At 35.6% G+C, this 14736-nt stretch overlaps 1 protein-coding gene across 1 annotated transcript in view; it reads right to left on the bottom strand.

The window, feature by feature from the left end:
* Window positions 1-518: 518 nt before the first annotated feature.
* The window catches only part of PPM1D (protein phosphatase, Mg2+/Mn2+ dependent 1D), a 48089-nt gene continuing 33871 nt past the window's right edge, over window positions 519-14736 (bottom strand). Inside the window, exons 4-6 of the mRNA XM_060647775.3 lie at window positions 11691-11881; window positions 9378-9620; window positions 519-3248 (exon numbers count right to left, since the gene is read on the bottom strand). Coding sequence (XP_060503758.1) covers window positions 2691-3248; window positions 9378-9620; window positions 11691-11881 — 992 coding nt within the window. The 3' untranslated portion in view covers window positions 519-2690. The remainder of the gene's footprint in view (window positions 3249-9377; window positions 9621-11690; window positions 11882-14736) is intronic.

The following is a 14736-nucleotide window of genomic DNA, read 5'->3' as shown; positions in this document are numbered from 1 at the left end:
ACTACTGATCTATGTCACACAGGCAAATAAATTTAGAAAATAAAACAAAGTAGAAACATTAAAACACTGCTTGTGATTGCATAACATCTTCAACTCCTTAAAGTACAGGACTAAACACAATCCTAGAAACACATACAGAAAAGGGCTAATCTTAGCATTTGTAGTCGTGTCTTAAACCAAAAATGTTTCTAGTATTAAATAGCTACTACTATATGGAATTGGACTCCATTGCACTAAAAAGGTGATCTAGGAAAGAAATGTGTAACGTTTTTACATTAAAAAACTTATCTGAGGGGCACCTGGGTGGCTCAGTCTGTTAAGAGTCCGACTTTGGCTCAGGTCATGATCTCGCAGTTTGTGAGTTCAAGCCTCACACTGGGCTCTGTGCTGACAGCTTAGAGTCTGCAGTCTGCTTCAGATTCTGTGTCTGCCTCTCTCTTTCCCCGCTCACACGCTCGCTCTCACAAATAAACATAAAAAAAACTGATTTGAAAAATCAAGATTCAATAATGCATTACTCTAATCAAGTGAAAATTTTAATTTCATGTAGATACATTTACAATCACTGGCAAAAAAAGTAAAAGCAGTTAAATGAATTTTCTTTAATATACATTCAGATTGGTTCAATTTCTAGTTGGTGCAGCTAAGATGGTATCACAGGTCTAAAAGATGGAACCCCCCCCCCCAAAAAAAAATAAATAAAAGATGGAATAACCCTTCACAATAAATTGACTTCTAAAGTGTCTATTAGTTGCTAGGTCTCTGTCTCGGAAAGATTGGAAAAGCAAACTCTTCAGTAACTAAAAATCCTTCTTAAGAACCACAATTACTGTTTTACCTGGACCACTGGTTCTCAACCCTGTTATTGAAAACTGGTATGCTTCCGGTTGTGCAGTTCCTAGCATATTGTGGATGTTGAATGCATGAATTAGCTCTTCAATCTCTTAATGAGATATCTTGTTCTAAATTAATAAATTAAAAAGTTTTCTTATTGGAGAACAATTCATACCAAAATGACATACTCTTAGGTATAGTATACTTCTACTCACTTTTAAGTGGGACATAATATTTCATCAAATGGTTACAAGCCATAACTGACTTAACCATATTCTTAACCATAGTCTATTGTTGGATATTTAGCCTGTTTCAATGTATTCTAAAATAAAATTAAAAAGTCAAGAGCTAAGGGGTGCCTGGGTGGCTCAGTTGGTTAAGCATCTGACTTGGGCTCAGGTCATGATCTCACGGCTTGTGAGTTAGAGCCCCGCGTCCGGCTCTGTGCTGACAGCTCAGAGCCTGGAGCCCAGCTTCACACTCTATCTCCCCCTCTCTCTACCTCTCCCCTGCTCATGCTCTGTCTCTCCTTCAAAATAAATAAACATTAAAAAAACCAAAAGTTAAGAGCTAAATAAACATGTAAAAAAGAGGGGGGCACCTGGATGGCTCAGTCAGGTAAGCGTCTGACTTCGGCTCAGGTCATGACCCTACGGTTCATGAGTTCAAGCACCACGTCGGGCTCTGTGCTGACAGCTCAGAGCCTGGAGCCTGCTTCAAATTCTGTGTCTCCCTTTCTCCCTGGCCCTCTCCTGCTCACTCTTGGTCTCTCTCTCTCTCTCTCTCTCTCTCTCTCTCACAAAATAAATAAACATCAAAAAAAGTCAAGAGTGCAAAAATAAACTTGTATTTTTAAAATGTTCCTCTAAAGCATGATCAGAGCACAACAAAAAATTAATATCTACCATTAAACCAACGACAAAATTCCAGCACATCAACAACAGTTCACTGATTTATTAGATGAACAAACATATATCCATATAATCAATGAAAACTGTCTGATATATAAAATAATTTAAGAAATGTTGGGAATTAGCAGCACCATCCGTTATTGAAATAGCAAGAAAAACTTCACATATTTTATGCAAACACGAGAAGAGGGTAACTACTTTAAGACCCAATAATGCCACTGAATGTCTGGGATGATTGAGAAGGGCACCTTTTTAGGCAAACACACCTCCTTCTACTCCAAAGATTTGAGGAGTATATCTGATGATTGATGTTTTACAAAAATGCTAATGAAATAAGAGATACTGCATAGTATTTTTTATTAGGACAAGAAGACTAATGCCGAGCTACTTTAAGCATGGCTCAACACTTCTGCTATGAAAAATTTAGTTCTGAATTATGAAATTAGAAATAAAAATAATTTTTAAAAGACACTAGCTGTCTCTAAGAAACATTAAGTGGAACACAGGTCACTATGAAAATACATCACTTTTCCAGTTTGCTTAATAATTTACTTTAAAAAGTTGTGTAGTTTTCATCACAAGTGACTTATACAAATTTCTTAATAAGCATTTTTAAAAGTTTAAATGTATTTCTAAAATCTAATAGATTCTTTTGATTTTTTTTAAATTTTAGCCCTGTTGTTACATTTACTGTGTCAGAATAAGAGACTGAGTTTGTGTGGAGTATACAAATTTACACACATTTTACAGCAACTTATACCCTAACATCTACAAAATTCACATTTATAATACAATACAAGGCCAGGATAAAACTGCCAAATTCCAAAAAGTGAAACTGTATACTATTTTTATTTTGTCCCCCTAAAAAACGTTCAAGTTCTGCACCAACTTCAAAAAGCCCTCTTATATCCTAAGTTTGGGAAAAAAACATTTTCCAGATACATTTCAGCAGACACAAACAGTTTTTCTGTGCTGATGAAGTAAAGGATTTCCCATTTTCTTCTGGCCCCTAAGTCTGCGTCGCATGGTAAGTTTAACAGCGTTCTTTCGCTGTGAGGTGGTGGGGAGGCTTGCAGGCTGAGCACCACTACTTCTACTTAAACAATTTCGTCTATGCTTCTTCATAAGAGGACCAGAGTTGGATTCCTCTAATGTCCTTTTAAAGTTTGCTGGAGGGGTTCTTTCAACTTCTTGGGCTTTCATTTGACCTGGAGTTGACATCTTTAAATTTTTTTGGTCCATGATGGTATTTGTTGAATTGGTAGGTGCAAGGCCAACTGACAGGCTATTATTCAAAGAATCATGTATCCTTAAAGTCAGGGCTTTAGTGCAATTTTCTTCAAGTGGCTCTGGATCTTTTGCGGGTATGACTGCCGCCGGGACATTGCCTCGAGCTATCTCAGTTGGGACTTCTAAATAATTCTCTGAGAAGGCATTACTACGAACAAGGGCAGGTATATGGTCCTTAGAGTTCAGCCGTGGCCATGGGTCCTCCTCCAGTGACTGAAAAACAAGAAAGTAAGCCAAATAAATAATTTATTCTAGAATTCAACTCAACCATTGGGGAGATGAAGAAGTTTCATTAGAGTAAGTGACAAATTTGGTTGGTTTATTTCCTACTTTCCCATTTTTTTCTATATTCTCATTCCTGAATATTTAGTAGTATAGATAATGTAAAGTGTAACATTAAAGCAACAATGTCATAATGCAAACTCATATTGTTGCTTTGTATCTATTTCCCAAACACTAGAGGCTGTTCTGTGACTTGAGAAAAGCAGGACATATGGGAACCTACAGAGCATGGATGGGGCAACTCTCAAAGAAATAAATGAAAATCATATGGAAACTTTCAGACAGTTTTTTAAAAGTTTGACAAGTGATTCAGATATGCATTACTCCTTCAGATATAGTGCTCTACATACACTCAGAATATTTTTCCCATTGGTAGATGATATTTTTCCTATCAAACCCAAATCTTCCACACCACTAATATTTTATAAAATCCTTGGGGCACCTGGGTGGCTCAGTCGGTAGAGTGTCCAACTTCAGCTCAGGTCACGATCTCACAGTTCGTGGGTTCAAGCTCTGCATCAGGCTCTGTGTTGACAGCTCAGAGCCTGAAGCCTGCTTCAGATTCTGTGTCTCCCTCTCTCTGCCCCTCCTCTACTCGTGCTCTGTCTCTCTCTCTCTCTCTCTCTCTCAAAAATAAACATTAAAAAAAATTTTAAATCCTTGTCTTAATAGTTTCTCAAAAATGGATTTTAAGCATAAATATTATGGCTCCTTCAGGTATGTAACATTTCCCTCAAATCATTACCTCTTAAATCAAATCAAGTTTATTAAAATATTAACATATTCTGAAGTAAACCCTTTTATAGAAGGGTAAATGAAAACATATTATTTTCCTGATATAAAATCCCTTAGAAATAAACACCTTTCAGAAAGTGCTATATAAAAGTATACTTCTAAAAAGAATGTTTTATGTTTCTAGAATTAAAAAGAAAAGGGAAATTTAAGCCATCTGAAAGCATTTCAATCAAACCAAATCAAAATATAATGACTTTAGGTCAAATGGAGACTGGAGATGAGAAACCCTAGTTCCTAATTTGGTACTGCCTCAATTAGACTGCTGCTGTTTTTATCGTTGTTGTTTTAACTAAGAAAATACTCTTTCCTTCTGCAGTCATTGGTTCATTTATTTTATATTGCATAGTTTATTGAAAGCCCAGTTCTTATCTGTTTTAACACTGACTAGGTGTTGGGCAGCAATCTTATTTCCAAGTGCCACTGTCAAGAAAGGACAACGGAACAGTCTTCATTCCAGGATATTTACATATGACTTTCAATAATATCAACAAGAGTTGTAGGTGAGTTTATCCTTCTGCATTAGTTGATTCCAATGCCTACTGTGGTCACAAGCATGTTCTGGATAATCACAGAAAACTGTATCTACTCATAAGAAATTATTGACCTCGAGTTTGTCCTGCTTTTAATACGGAAAAAGGATTTACAACAAGACAAGGCAGACAGAAGGATTCCTACTAACCAAACAATCACATCACTAATTTAGGCCTAAGAAAGAAGGTAATAGTCAAGCCATTGATAGGAATAGAATATACTGCTCCAGTTTGTAAAACAACATTACACATTTTAACACAATTTACTGTAATTTCTGGTGTGCTGGGTCTTTTTAAATTCACAGATTATTATTCTGACACTACAGGAGTGCTGGCTTTTCTTCCCCCACTTTCTCCTTGAACTTTTCCTTTTTATTCTCTTTTTATTGGCATTCTGTGGGAATACGTTGCATCTGTCAGCACAGGCAACTGCTTAGAGTTCTCACACTCATCCCAGATTAATTAGTTGTTTTACTAGACCTTTTTACATATTCATAAAACGTATGTGATATTGAGATTACCTCCTAAAAATACATACTTTACAAGTTTCACTACTTCAGAGATCAACTTCCTCGCTCCATCTACCTTACAATCCAACAATATTAAACAACTAATTGAAAATTGTGTGGAGAACTCAACTGAAACCAAATGTTAATTTTCTGAAACAACTCCCTTCCCTATTCCTCCTTCCTATAGCTCTTGGCTTATTAAAAAAAAAAAAAAAAAAAGGTAAATTTAGTTTTGCCCTAAAGAAAGGATGGAGAAAGAAACGTGTGCCAGAGTAATATATCACTTAAACAAAGTATTTCTACCATATCTATTCCAAAACAAAGATATAACTAGTGGTATACCTTAGAATCCATACCCAAATTCACATGTCTATAGATAGATAAACCTACACTCAAATGCCTAGTCCAAATGGTGGACAGTCTGTTTTTTATTTCCTTATTTTTAATTTACATATAAGTTAGTTAGCACATGGTGCAATAATGATTTCGGAAGTAGAATCCAGTGCTCATCCCAACAAATGTCTTCCTTAATGTCCCTTGCCCATTTACCCCACCCCCCCATAATCCCTCCAGCAATCCTCAGCTTGTTCTCTATATTTAAGAGTCTCTTACTTTGTCCCCCTCCCTGTTTTTATATTATTTTTGCTTCCCTTTCCTTATGTTCATCTGTTTTGTGACTTAAATTTAAATGTGGGAAAGTCTTAAAAACCAAATTGACCAAAATGTCATTATATTTATCTAGATGCTACTAAACATGGGATTATTTTAACAAGGAAATAAATCAGAGACAATGTACTTATGGTTGCCAATTAAGATAAAACATAATTTCTTGGGAAGAAATTTGCCTTTACTTACTTGTTAGGTCAGAGCCAACAACACTAATTATTCTGAATGGCTCCAAATATTTTCCTCTATTTGGGTGGGGCCAATTGGTTAACAAGTAACTATGCCTAAATATAAGTTAGTGTATACATAAATCTCCTTATCTTTATCTTAGTATTAGATCATTATTTCGTTAGAATCATTATTTTCCTAGATCCTTATACCTCTAGATCATTTCTAAAATTCTAGAAATAATTTTTGAAACATATGTACAATTTTTACTAATGCCAATCAGCAGGCTGCAATAATTTTTATGTGAAATCAATATTAAGAATATTTATTCTGGCAATCCCTATCAAAATCCCAACACCAGCATTCTTCACAGAGCTAGAACAAACAATCCTAAAAATTGTATGGAACCAGAAAAGACCCCAAATAGCCAAAGCAATCTTGAAAAAGAAAACCGAAGCTGGAGGCATCACCATCCCAGACTTCAAGATGTATTACAAAGCTGTAATCATCAAGACAGTATGGTACTGGCAAAAGAACAGACACTCAGATCAATGGAACAGAATAGAGAACCCAAAAAAGGACCCACAAATGTATGGCCAACTAATCTTTGACAAAGAAGGAAAGAATATCCAATGGAATAAAGACAGTCTCTTCAGCAAGTGATGCTGGGAAAACTGGACAGCGACATGCAGAAAAATGAACCTGGATCACTTTCTTACACCATATAACAAAAAGAAACTCAAAATGGACGAAAGACCTAAATGTAAGACAGGAAGCCACCAAAATCCTTGAGGAGAAAGCAGGCAAAAACCTCTTTGACCTTAGCCATAGCAACTTCTTGCTTGACACATCTCCAAAGGCAAGGGAATTAAAAGCAAAAATGAACTACTGGGACCTCATCAAAATAAAAAGCTTCTGCACAGCGAAGGAAACAATTATCAAAACTAAAAGGCAACTGACGGAATGGGAGAAGATATTTGCAAATGACATATCAGATAAAGGGTTAGTATCCAAAATCTATAAAGAACTTACCAAACTCAACACCCAAAAAAACAAACAATGCAGTGAAGAGATGGGCAAAGACATGAATAGACACTTCTCCAAAGAAGACATTCACATGGTTGACACATGAAAAAATGCTCACATCACTCATCATCAGGGAAATATAAATCAAAACCACAATGAGATACCACCTCACACCTGTCAGGATGGCTAACATTAACAACTCAGGCAACAACAGATGTTGGCAAGGATGCAGAGAAATCTCTTGCACTGCTGGTGGGAATGCAAACTGATGCAGCCACTCTGGAAAACAGTATGGAGGTTCCTCAAAAAATTTAAAATAGAACTACCCTACAACCCAGCAATTGCACTACTACATATTTACCCAAGGGATACAGGTATGCTGTTTTGAAGGGGCACATGCACCCCGATGTTTATAACAGCACTATTGACAACAGCCAAAGTATGGAAAGAGCCCAAATGTCCATCGACAGATGAATGGATAAAGAAGATATGGTGTGTGTATGAATGGATAAAGAAGATATGGTGTGTGTATGAATGGATAAAGAAGATATGGTGTATACACAGGCACCCCATAAGAGACTCTTAAATATAGAGAACAGAGGGTTGTTGGAGGGGTTGTGGGAGGTGGGATGGGCTACTCCTGAAATCATTGTTGCACTATATGCTAACTTGGATATAAATTAAACAATAAATAAATTAATAAATTTAAAAAAAGAGAGTATTTATTTTGGATGCCTGGGTGGCTCAGTCAGTTGAGCATCCGACTTCAGCTCAGGTTATGATCTCATAGTTTGTGGGTTCTAGCCCCATGTCGGGCTCTGTGCTGACAGCTCGGCACCTGGAGCCTGCTTCAGATTCTCTGTTTCCCTCTCTCTGCCCCTCCCCTGCTTACACTGTCTCTTTCTCTCAAAAATAAATAAACATTAAAGAAAAAAAATTTTTTTAAGAATATTTATTTATTCCTTGGGGCACCCAGGTGGCTCATTTGGGTAAATGTCCAACTTTGGCTCAGGTCATTATCTCATGGTTCATGACTTGGAGCCCTGTATCAGGCTCTACACTGACAGTGCAGAGAGGGCCTGGGATTCCCTCTTCCCCTCTCTGCCCCTCCCCCACTTGGTCACGTGTTTGTTTGCGCTCTCTCTTTCAAAATAAATTAACTTAAAAAGTAATAATATTTATTCCTATCACAGTCTATGTCCCCTTACCCTTTATCTCCATTCTAATGCTTCCTTCTTTATTCTGCCTAAAGGTCAGTGATTCAAATACAAATAAATACATTAGGGAACACGAAAGTAATGAATACATTCAAACTGAGGAATAGACAAATACTCAAATGAACATAAGCTCCTTCACAACTCTCAAAAAGAGAAAGGAGATTTTAAAAGGTTTCAATCCGCACTATTATTCAAAAGTTTTCAAAGAAAAGAAAGCTTTGACAAGAAATTCTTCTAAGAATATAAGTATAAAATATTAATTTGTCAGTTTCTAAATGAAGAGTCAATGCAAGGAAAACTAAGTTGCCACCTGTATGTGAAGTAAAAGAAAGCACTAAAAGTAAATTTCCAAGTACTAAGCATAGGATCACAATACCAAAATCAATCAAATTTTTTGTACTGTGTAGCTCTGAATACCTTAAAAAACTGCCGAATACATAACATAAAATTCTACTGTATTTCCTATTTTAATGGTCAGTCTTCTGAAAAGCACATTCTCAGAAGGCCCAAGTATAACAAAGTAGTTATCAATACTACTAATTTTTAGTAGGAAAATACTGGGATGAAATCAGAAAAAAAGGAAATATGGTACCACTTAAATTTGTTTCATAGCCTATCTTAAACTCATTCAATATTAACATGAGTAAGAAGAGGAATAATGTTTCTTATCCATGTTATCAGACAACAAGTTCTAAGGTCTGATATCCTAAGGTCCACTTCAATCTTGAGTCTGTACGATCTAATCCAAACTGTTTTATCTCTCAGTCTTATTATCTATACGACGGAATAACAACTGCACTATTTACCTATTTGGGTTATGAGGTTCAAATGAAATATATATGAAAGTACTTCACAAACTTTTAAATGCTTACACAAATGTTCATAGTATTAGAAGAGGATCATTAGAATATTATTAATCTACATCACCTTTCTATTAGGTGCTGTACACATAGCTAGCATTCAGAATAGCACTGATGTGAAGATGAATCAATGACAATAAGTTACATGACAAAGATCTATCACTTTCTTGAACCTCATTCAAATCCAAAATCCTTTTCTATGAAGAATCTGAAAACTTTTCAGGCAACACCAACCAAAGAAATTCTATTTATTAAAACAACTTAAATACCATTTAAGAGAATTACATACCTTGACTGGTGGTGTAGAACATGGAGAAGGAGTCATCACGCAGGTTTCTTGACTATTATAGGAAGGACTATCCGTCAGGTTCAGATAGAGCTCATCTTCATTGGTGAAATTTCCCTGACTGTCCACTCCTGGAGAAATGCAGATCACTATAGCACTAGTATTATCTGCTCGAAGCATACGCTGCCTCCAGCGGCCTAGTGCTCGATTCACAAGCATTTTGGCACAAGACTGTCCATGCTCACCCTATATTTAAAAGAACAAGAAGAAAGAAAGTTCACAACTCAGATTTAGTTGCCACTATATCTGTTATCAAATTTAAAGGTGTGTGTGTGGGTTTTTTTTAATGTTTATTTATTTTTGAGAGAGAGAGACAGAGCGTGAGTGGGGGATGGTCAGACAGAGAGGGAGACACAGAATCCGAAGCAGGCTCCAGGCTCTGAGCTGTCAGCACAGAGCCCGACACGCGGCTCGAACTCACAAACTGTGAAATCATAACCTGAGCTGAAGTCGGCTGCTCAACCAACTGAACCACCCAGGCGCCCCTGTTTTATCAACTTTAAAATGAGGTATTCATATGGCTTAAATTAAATCTCCAAAATTTCAAACATTATCCACAGTCCCCATAACTATGTTAAAATAGTATTGCTCTAAATTTTTTAAAGTAATAAAACAAGGCCTTATCCTGTGGTTAAATTTCACCTGTGTTTTTTTCTTTTTGGTAGCAAGAGACTTACGTCTTCACTTTAATTAGGAAAAGCTATATAGAAGTTATCTAAAATGGGAAGTAACATCAAATTATTACAGATAAATAATTCACAAATGAGATAATCAGGCATGGTAAAAAAAAAAGAAACACAAACAAACAAACAAAAAACACATAGTTCAAACTCATGTTGTTTAGGGGCGCCTGGGTGGCTCAGTCGGTTAAGCGTCCGACTTCGGCTCAGGTCATGATCTCGCGGTCCGTGAGTTCGAGCCCCGCGTCGGGCTCTGTGCTGACAGCTCGGAGCCTGGAGCCTGTTTCAGATTCTGTATCTCCCTCTCTCTGACCCTCCCCCATTCATGCTCTGTCTCTCTCTGTCTCAAAAATAAAGGTTAAAAAAAAAAAAAAAAAATTAAAAAAAAAAAAAAAAAAAAAAAAAAAAACCAAACTCATGTTGTTTAAAGGTCAACTGTACATAAAAATGATGCCACTGATATGAGAAAAAAAACAATACAGTAAGTGGCTATGGTATGGAGATCACCACATACAAACAGAAAGCGTAAAAAAAAACCCAAAACTCCAAATGATCTCATGTTATGCAAATAAATGTGGCTTGGAATAAAACTTTTAGTATCATACACAGATTCAATACATGTATTCAATAATTACTAAGTTTCAAAGAACAGAAATGAAAACGATTTTCTTCCACCATACACTCTTACTAGGTGATCTCATAAGTTGTCACAGCTTTACCTAACTCTTAATACTCAAATTTGTATTTGAGAGGCTTCTCTCTCAAATATTTCTGCCTAATGAAAATACCTATCTAGATTAACCACAAGCACCTCCAATTCAACATGCCTACATCTGAATTAATTATCACCCTTCTACCCCAGAATAATGTGTTTCTTCTTGATAATAGCTATTACCAGTCAAAAATTTGGGCATCACCACATTCGTCCTCCTTAAAAACCCAAATTCTATCAATTCTACCACTCATGAATTTCTTTTGTTATTGTGTATATATGGATTTGTTGTTTTTTACCACTGTTACCCTATATCAAGCTTGCAAAATTTCTCATTTGGAATATAACAGTAGCCTCCAAAAGGAAGCCTAATAGATCCATTGCTAAAAATCAAATCAGGGGCACCTGGGCAGCTCAGTCAGTTAAGCATCCAAGTCTTGGTTTCTGCTCAGCTCATGATCTCATGGTTAGTGGGTTCTGGCTCTGTGTCAGGCTCTGTGCTATCAGCATGAAGCCTGCTTGGGATTCTCTCTCTCCCTCTCTTTGCCTCTCGTGTTCTCTTTCTCTCTCTCAAAATAAATAAACTTAAAAAAAAAAAAATAAAAAATTAATGGTTTCATAGGCCTTTAAGTCTTAAGGCTGTTCATAAAAGTCTATGGTTGTGTGTTTTGTTATCTAGTTTCATTTATTTATATCCTGTCTCCTTCTCCTGATGAGTTGCAAAGTCTGTTTTACTAATTCTAGAGCCAGGCAAATGCAAAAATCTACACAAAGTGAACATCCTTAGTTCATATTCAAGACTCCTGACCAACGTACTAAAACAATGTACAGGTCATAATATCAAATTATTGAGTCACTTCTCACCATCAAGTATTTTTTCTCCTCTTGGTCCTGGCACATTGAGATGGCATCCTGCGGTGGGATCATATTCCAAAGTCCATCACTCCCCAAGATAATGTACTTGTGCTTTTGGGGGTCAAGAGTGTGGACACTTGTGTCTGGTTCAGGTGATACCACAAACTCACCACTGAAGAAATCATAGCTCCACAAATCACCTGGGGGTGGGGGGCAGAAGTAAGAAGCAAGAAGTATTATTTCCAAGCTAGTAATATCATGTCAACAGATTAAAGGAGAAAATCTACATATTCATCTCAACAGATGTAGAAAAGTATTTGATAACATTCAAAGTCTACACATGATTTAAAACACACACACACACACAACTTCTTAAGCAAACTAGAAATAAAAGACAACTCCCTTAACATGATAAAAGTTCTTTTCTAACACTATACTGAAGGTCCCTCCCTGCATAGTAAGTTTAAACAATTAAAATCAGATATATAAACTGGAAAGGAGAAAATAAACTACCATTTGTTTCAGATAATTTTATTTCTACATGGGAAATCAAAACCAAATCAGATAAATTATCAGAAAAGGAACATTTAGAAAGGTTGTTAAATACAAACCCAGTTTATAAAAGTGAACTGTATTTCTAGACAATAGTAAGAAATAGTAAATATAAATTTAAACAATTTATTTATAAGTTAACCAAATGTAAATATCTGGAAATAAATTTAACAAAAGTTGTGCAAGTCTTTTATGGACAAAATTATACAATTAGATTACAAAACATTAAAAAGACTATCTAAATAAATGGAGAAATAAACTATTTCAAAGGAAGACTTAATACTTTAAAGATGTTAATTCTCCCAAAAATAGCTTTAAAAGCTTTAAAAGTCAATGTAATTCCAAGCAAAACCCCTAAAGAATTTTTGTAGAATGACAAGCTTATTTTTAAAATGGACAGGGAAGAACAAGGGCCAAGATTAACCAAGACAAGTGTTAGGAAAAGATAAAAGACAGAACTTGCTCAACAACTAGGAGTCTTAGTTGCTATCTGAAAACCCCTGCTCACCCGTAGGGTCAAGAAAGGATCTAGTCAAAACTTACAGAATAAATGTCAGTCACTTGGAAGAAAATTCTAGAAATAAAAATGAGCATTTTTATGTTCTTAAACTACCACATGACCAGTCTTTGGAGATTAATAGTTCACCCTTTCAGTGAGTGAGGAAAAGAAGTCCTCATACAGTTACCCTCCTTCTTGATTAGCTCTCTATGAAACAATACCTAAACTCCTACCTTTCAGACGTATTAGTACAAACCTCAAAATGTGCAACTTAAGAACTTTTAGTTGACTCAGGCCATCAAAAACATTTTTACAAGTGAGATAGAAAAAACATTTTACAGAAACCATTTATTCTTCTGTGATACATAATACAAAATAAGTGGAACAATGTAACTTTTCTTTTGCTCCCCAAAACTGGGGGAAGAGTAGAAAGAAAGGAGAAAACATTAATCTCTGACTCTTTTGTTTATAGTGAAATGTACTCTGAGTAAAGACCTAAATTAAAAGCAAAAGGTTTTCAGACAAGAAGGTGGTTTTTGCACTTTCACCATGTCTGACTTCTTTTTAAAAAAGAGGAAGCTCCTGGTCCTTTCTCTTCCTTACTTAAGCCTCCCTATTACCACCCAGCAGAAGTATTGGCCAATTCAAACATGCTCAGAGTCTAAGGAAAAAATAATTCATATCAATTACTCCACTCTAAAAGAGCAAAATTCATTGCTAAACCAGCCCCTTGAAAGAGAAAGGGGCAATTCAGTTTTCAGAGTAGCAACAGAGTGCACATACGGGAACCTGACTGGCTCAGTTGGTAGAGCATGCAACTCCTGACCTTGGGGTTGTGGGTTTAAGCCCCATGCTGGGCTTAGAGGTTACCTAAAAATAAAATCTTTAAAAACAAACAAACAAAAAAGAACACACGGGACCACTAAAAGCTAATTATAATCCAGGTCGACTCACAAAGACACATTTAGTTCTTTATGTTAACAAAACAAAGTTCTTTGGCTGATGAAACTTTTAAAATGAGCATGGAAACAGTTCAGATCAATATTAATATAGCAAGTACAGAATTCATAAGTGATGCTAAAAGCTTTCAAAAGCAGTTTTTCCTCATTATTTGGAATTACTATTGCCATTCCAAGTAAGAACATATGTCTAAATTTAAAATCTATGTAAAAAAAAGAAATTCCAATTTTCAATATAATGCAGATTACATGACCTTTAAAAAGGGCCACAATTTCTCATGTATAAACTAGTATTAATATCTTTATAAATTTAAAAATATTTTTAAATAAGTAATTTTTTCACTTAAGAGGCACAGTGTGTCAGTTTCTCCCATCATTGGCAATGCCAACCTGAACCATTTGGTTCAAATGCTATCAACCACAACTGTACAGGTGCCCTTTTCATTTTGTAATTGATATGTAATCCAAAGAGTGATAGCTTTGAGTCTGTGTGAAATATCCTCTTGTCCACCAAAATATGCCATGTTTTAGCATTCATTAATGATTCTTAGCCCCCTATGTTTAACTGTATGTTTAACTTTAACTCTCTATAATTAACTGTTACTATGATGGTTGTAAACTGTTGACAGAATAAGAACATTCTTAAATTACACTTTTTGTTGTGTTTTCTGAAGAAGAGTTTCCCATTCTCCTCTACTTGTTTATAATCTTTTTAGTATCTTTATAAACTTATGGATTCTTTTTACTTCAATATGCTATAAATTACTCCTGTCGTTATTTGTTTTGATGCTCAAGTTGCTTTAAATTTGCCAGTAAAAGTCCTTGGAGTGTTTGTTAATTTTTAACAAACTCATTACGTGAGTTGTATTCATAGCCAGATTTAAGAATATATGATATAGCCACAGTTCCCTTATGTTACCAATTCAGAGAATTTACATGGCTTTACCTGAGATCAAATGAATGAGGATTAGAATTGGCCCTTGAACTAATTGTTTCTATCACTGACCTACAGTTTGTACACCAAAATAGGATCACAGAGTATCAC

The sequence above is a fragment of the Panthera onca genome, chromosome E1 (genome assembly GCF_046562875.1).
Source record: "Panthera onca isolate mPanOnc1 chromosome E1, mPanOnc1 haplotype 2, whole genome shotgun sequence".
Classification (NCBI taxonomy): domain Eukaryota; kingdom Metazoa; phylum Chordata; class Mammalia; order Carnivora; family Felidae; genus Panthera; species Panthera onca.
Note: the sequence above shows the minus strand (reverse complement) of the source record. Positions and strands in the feature narration are given on the sequence as shown.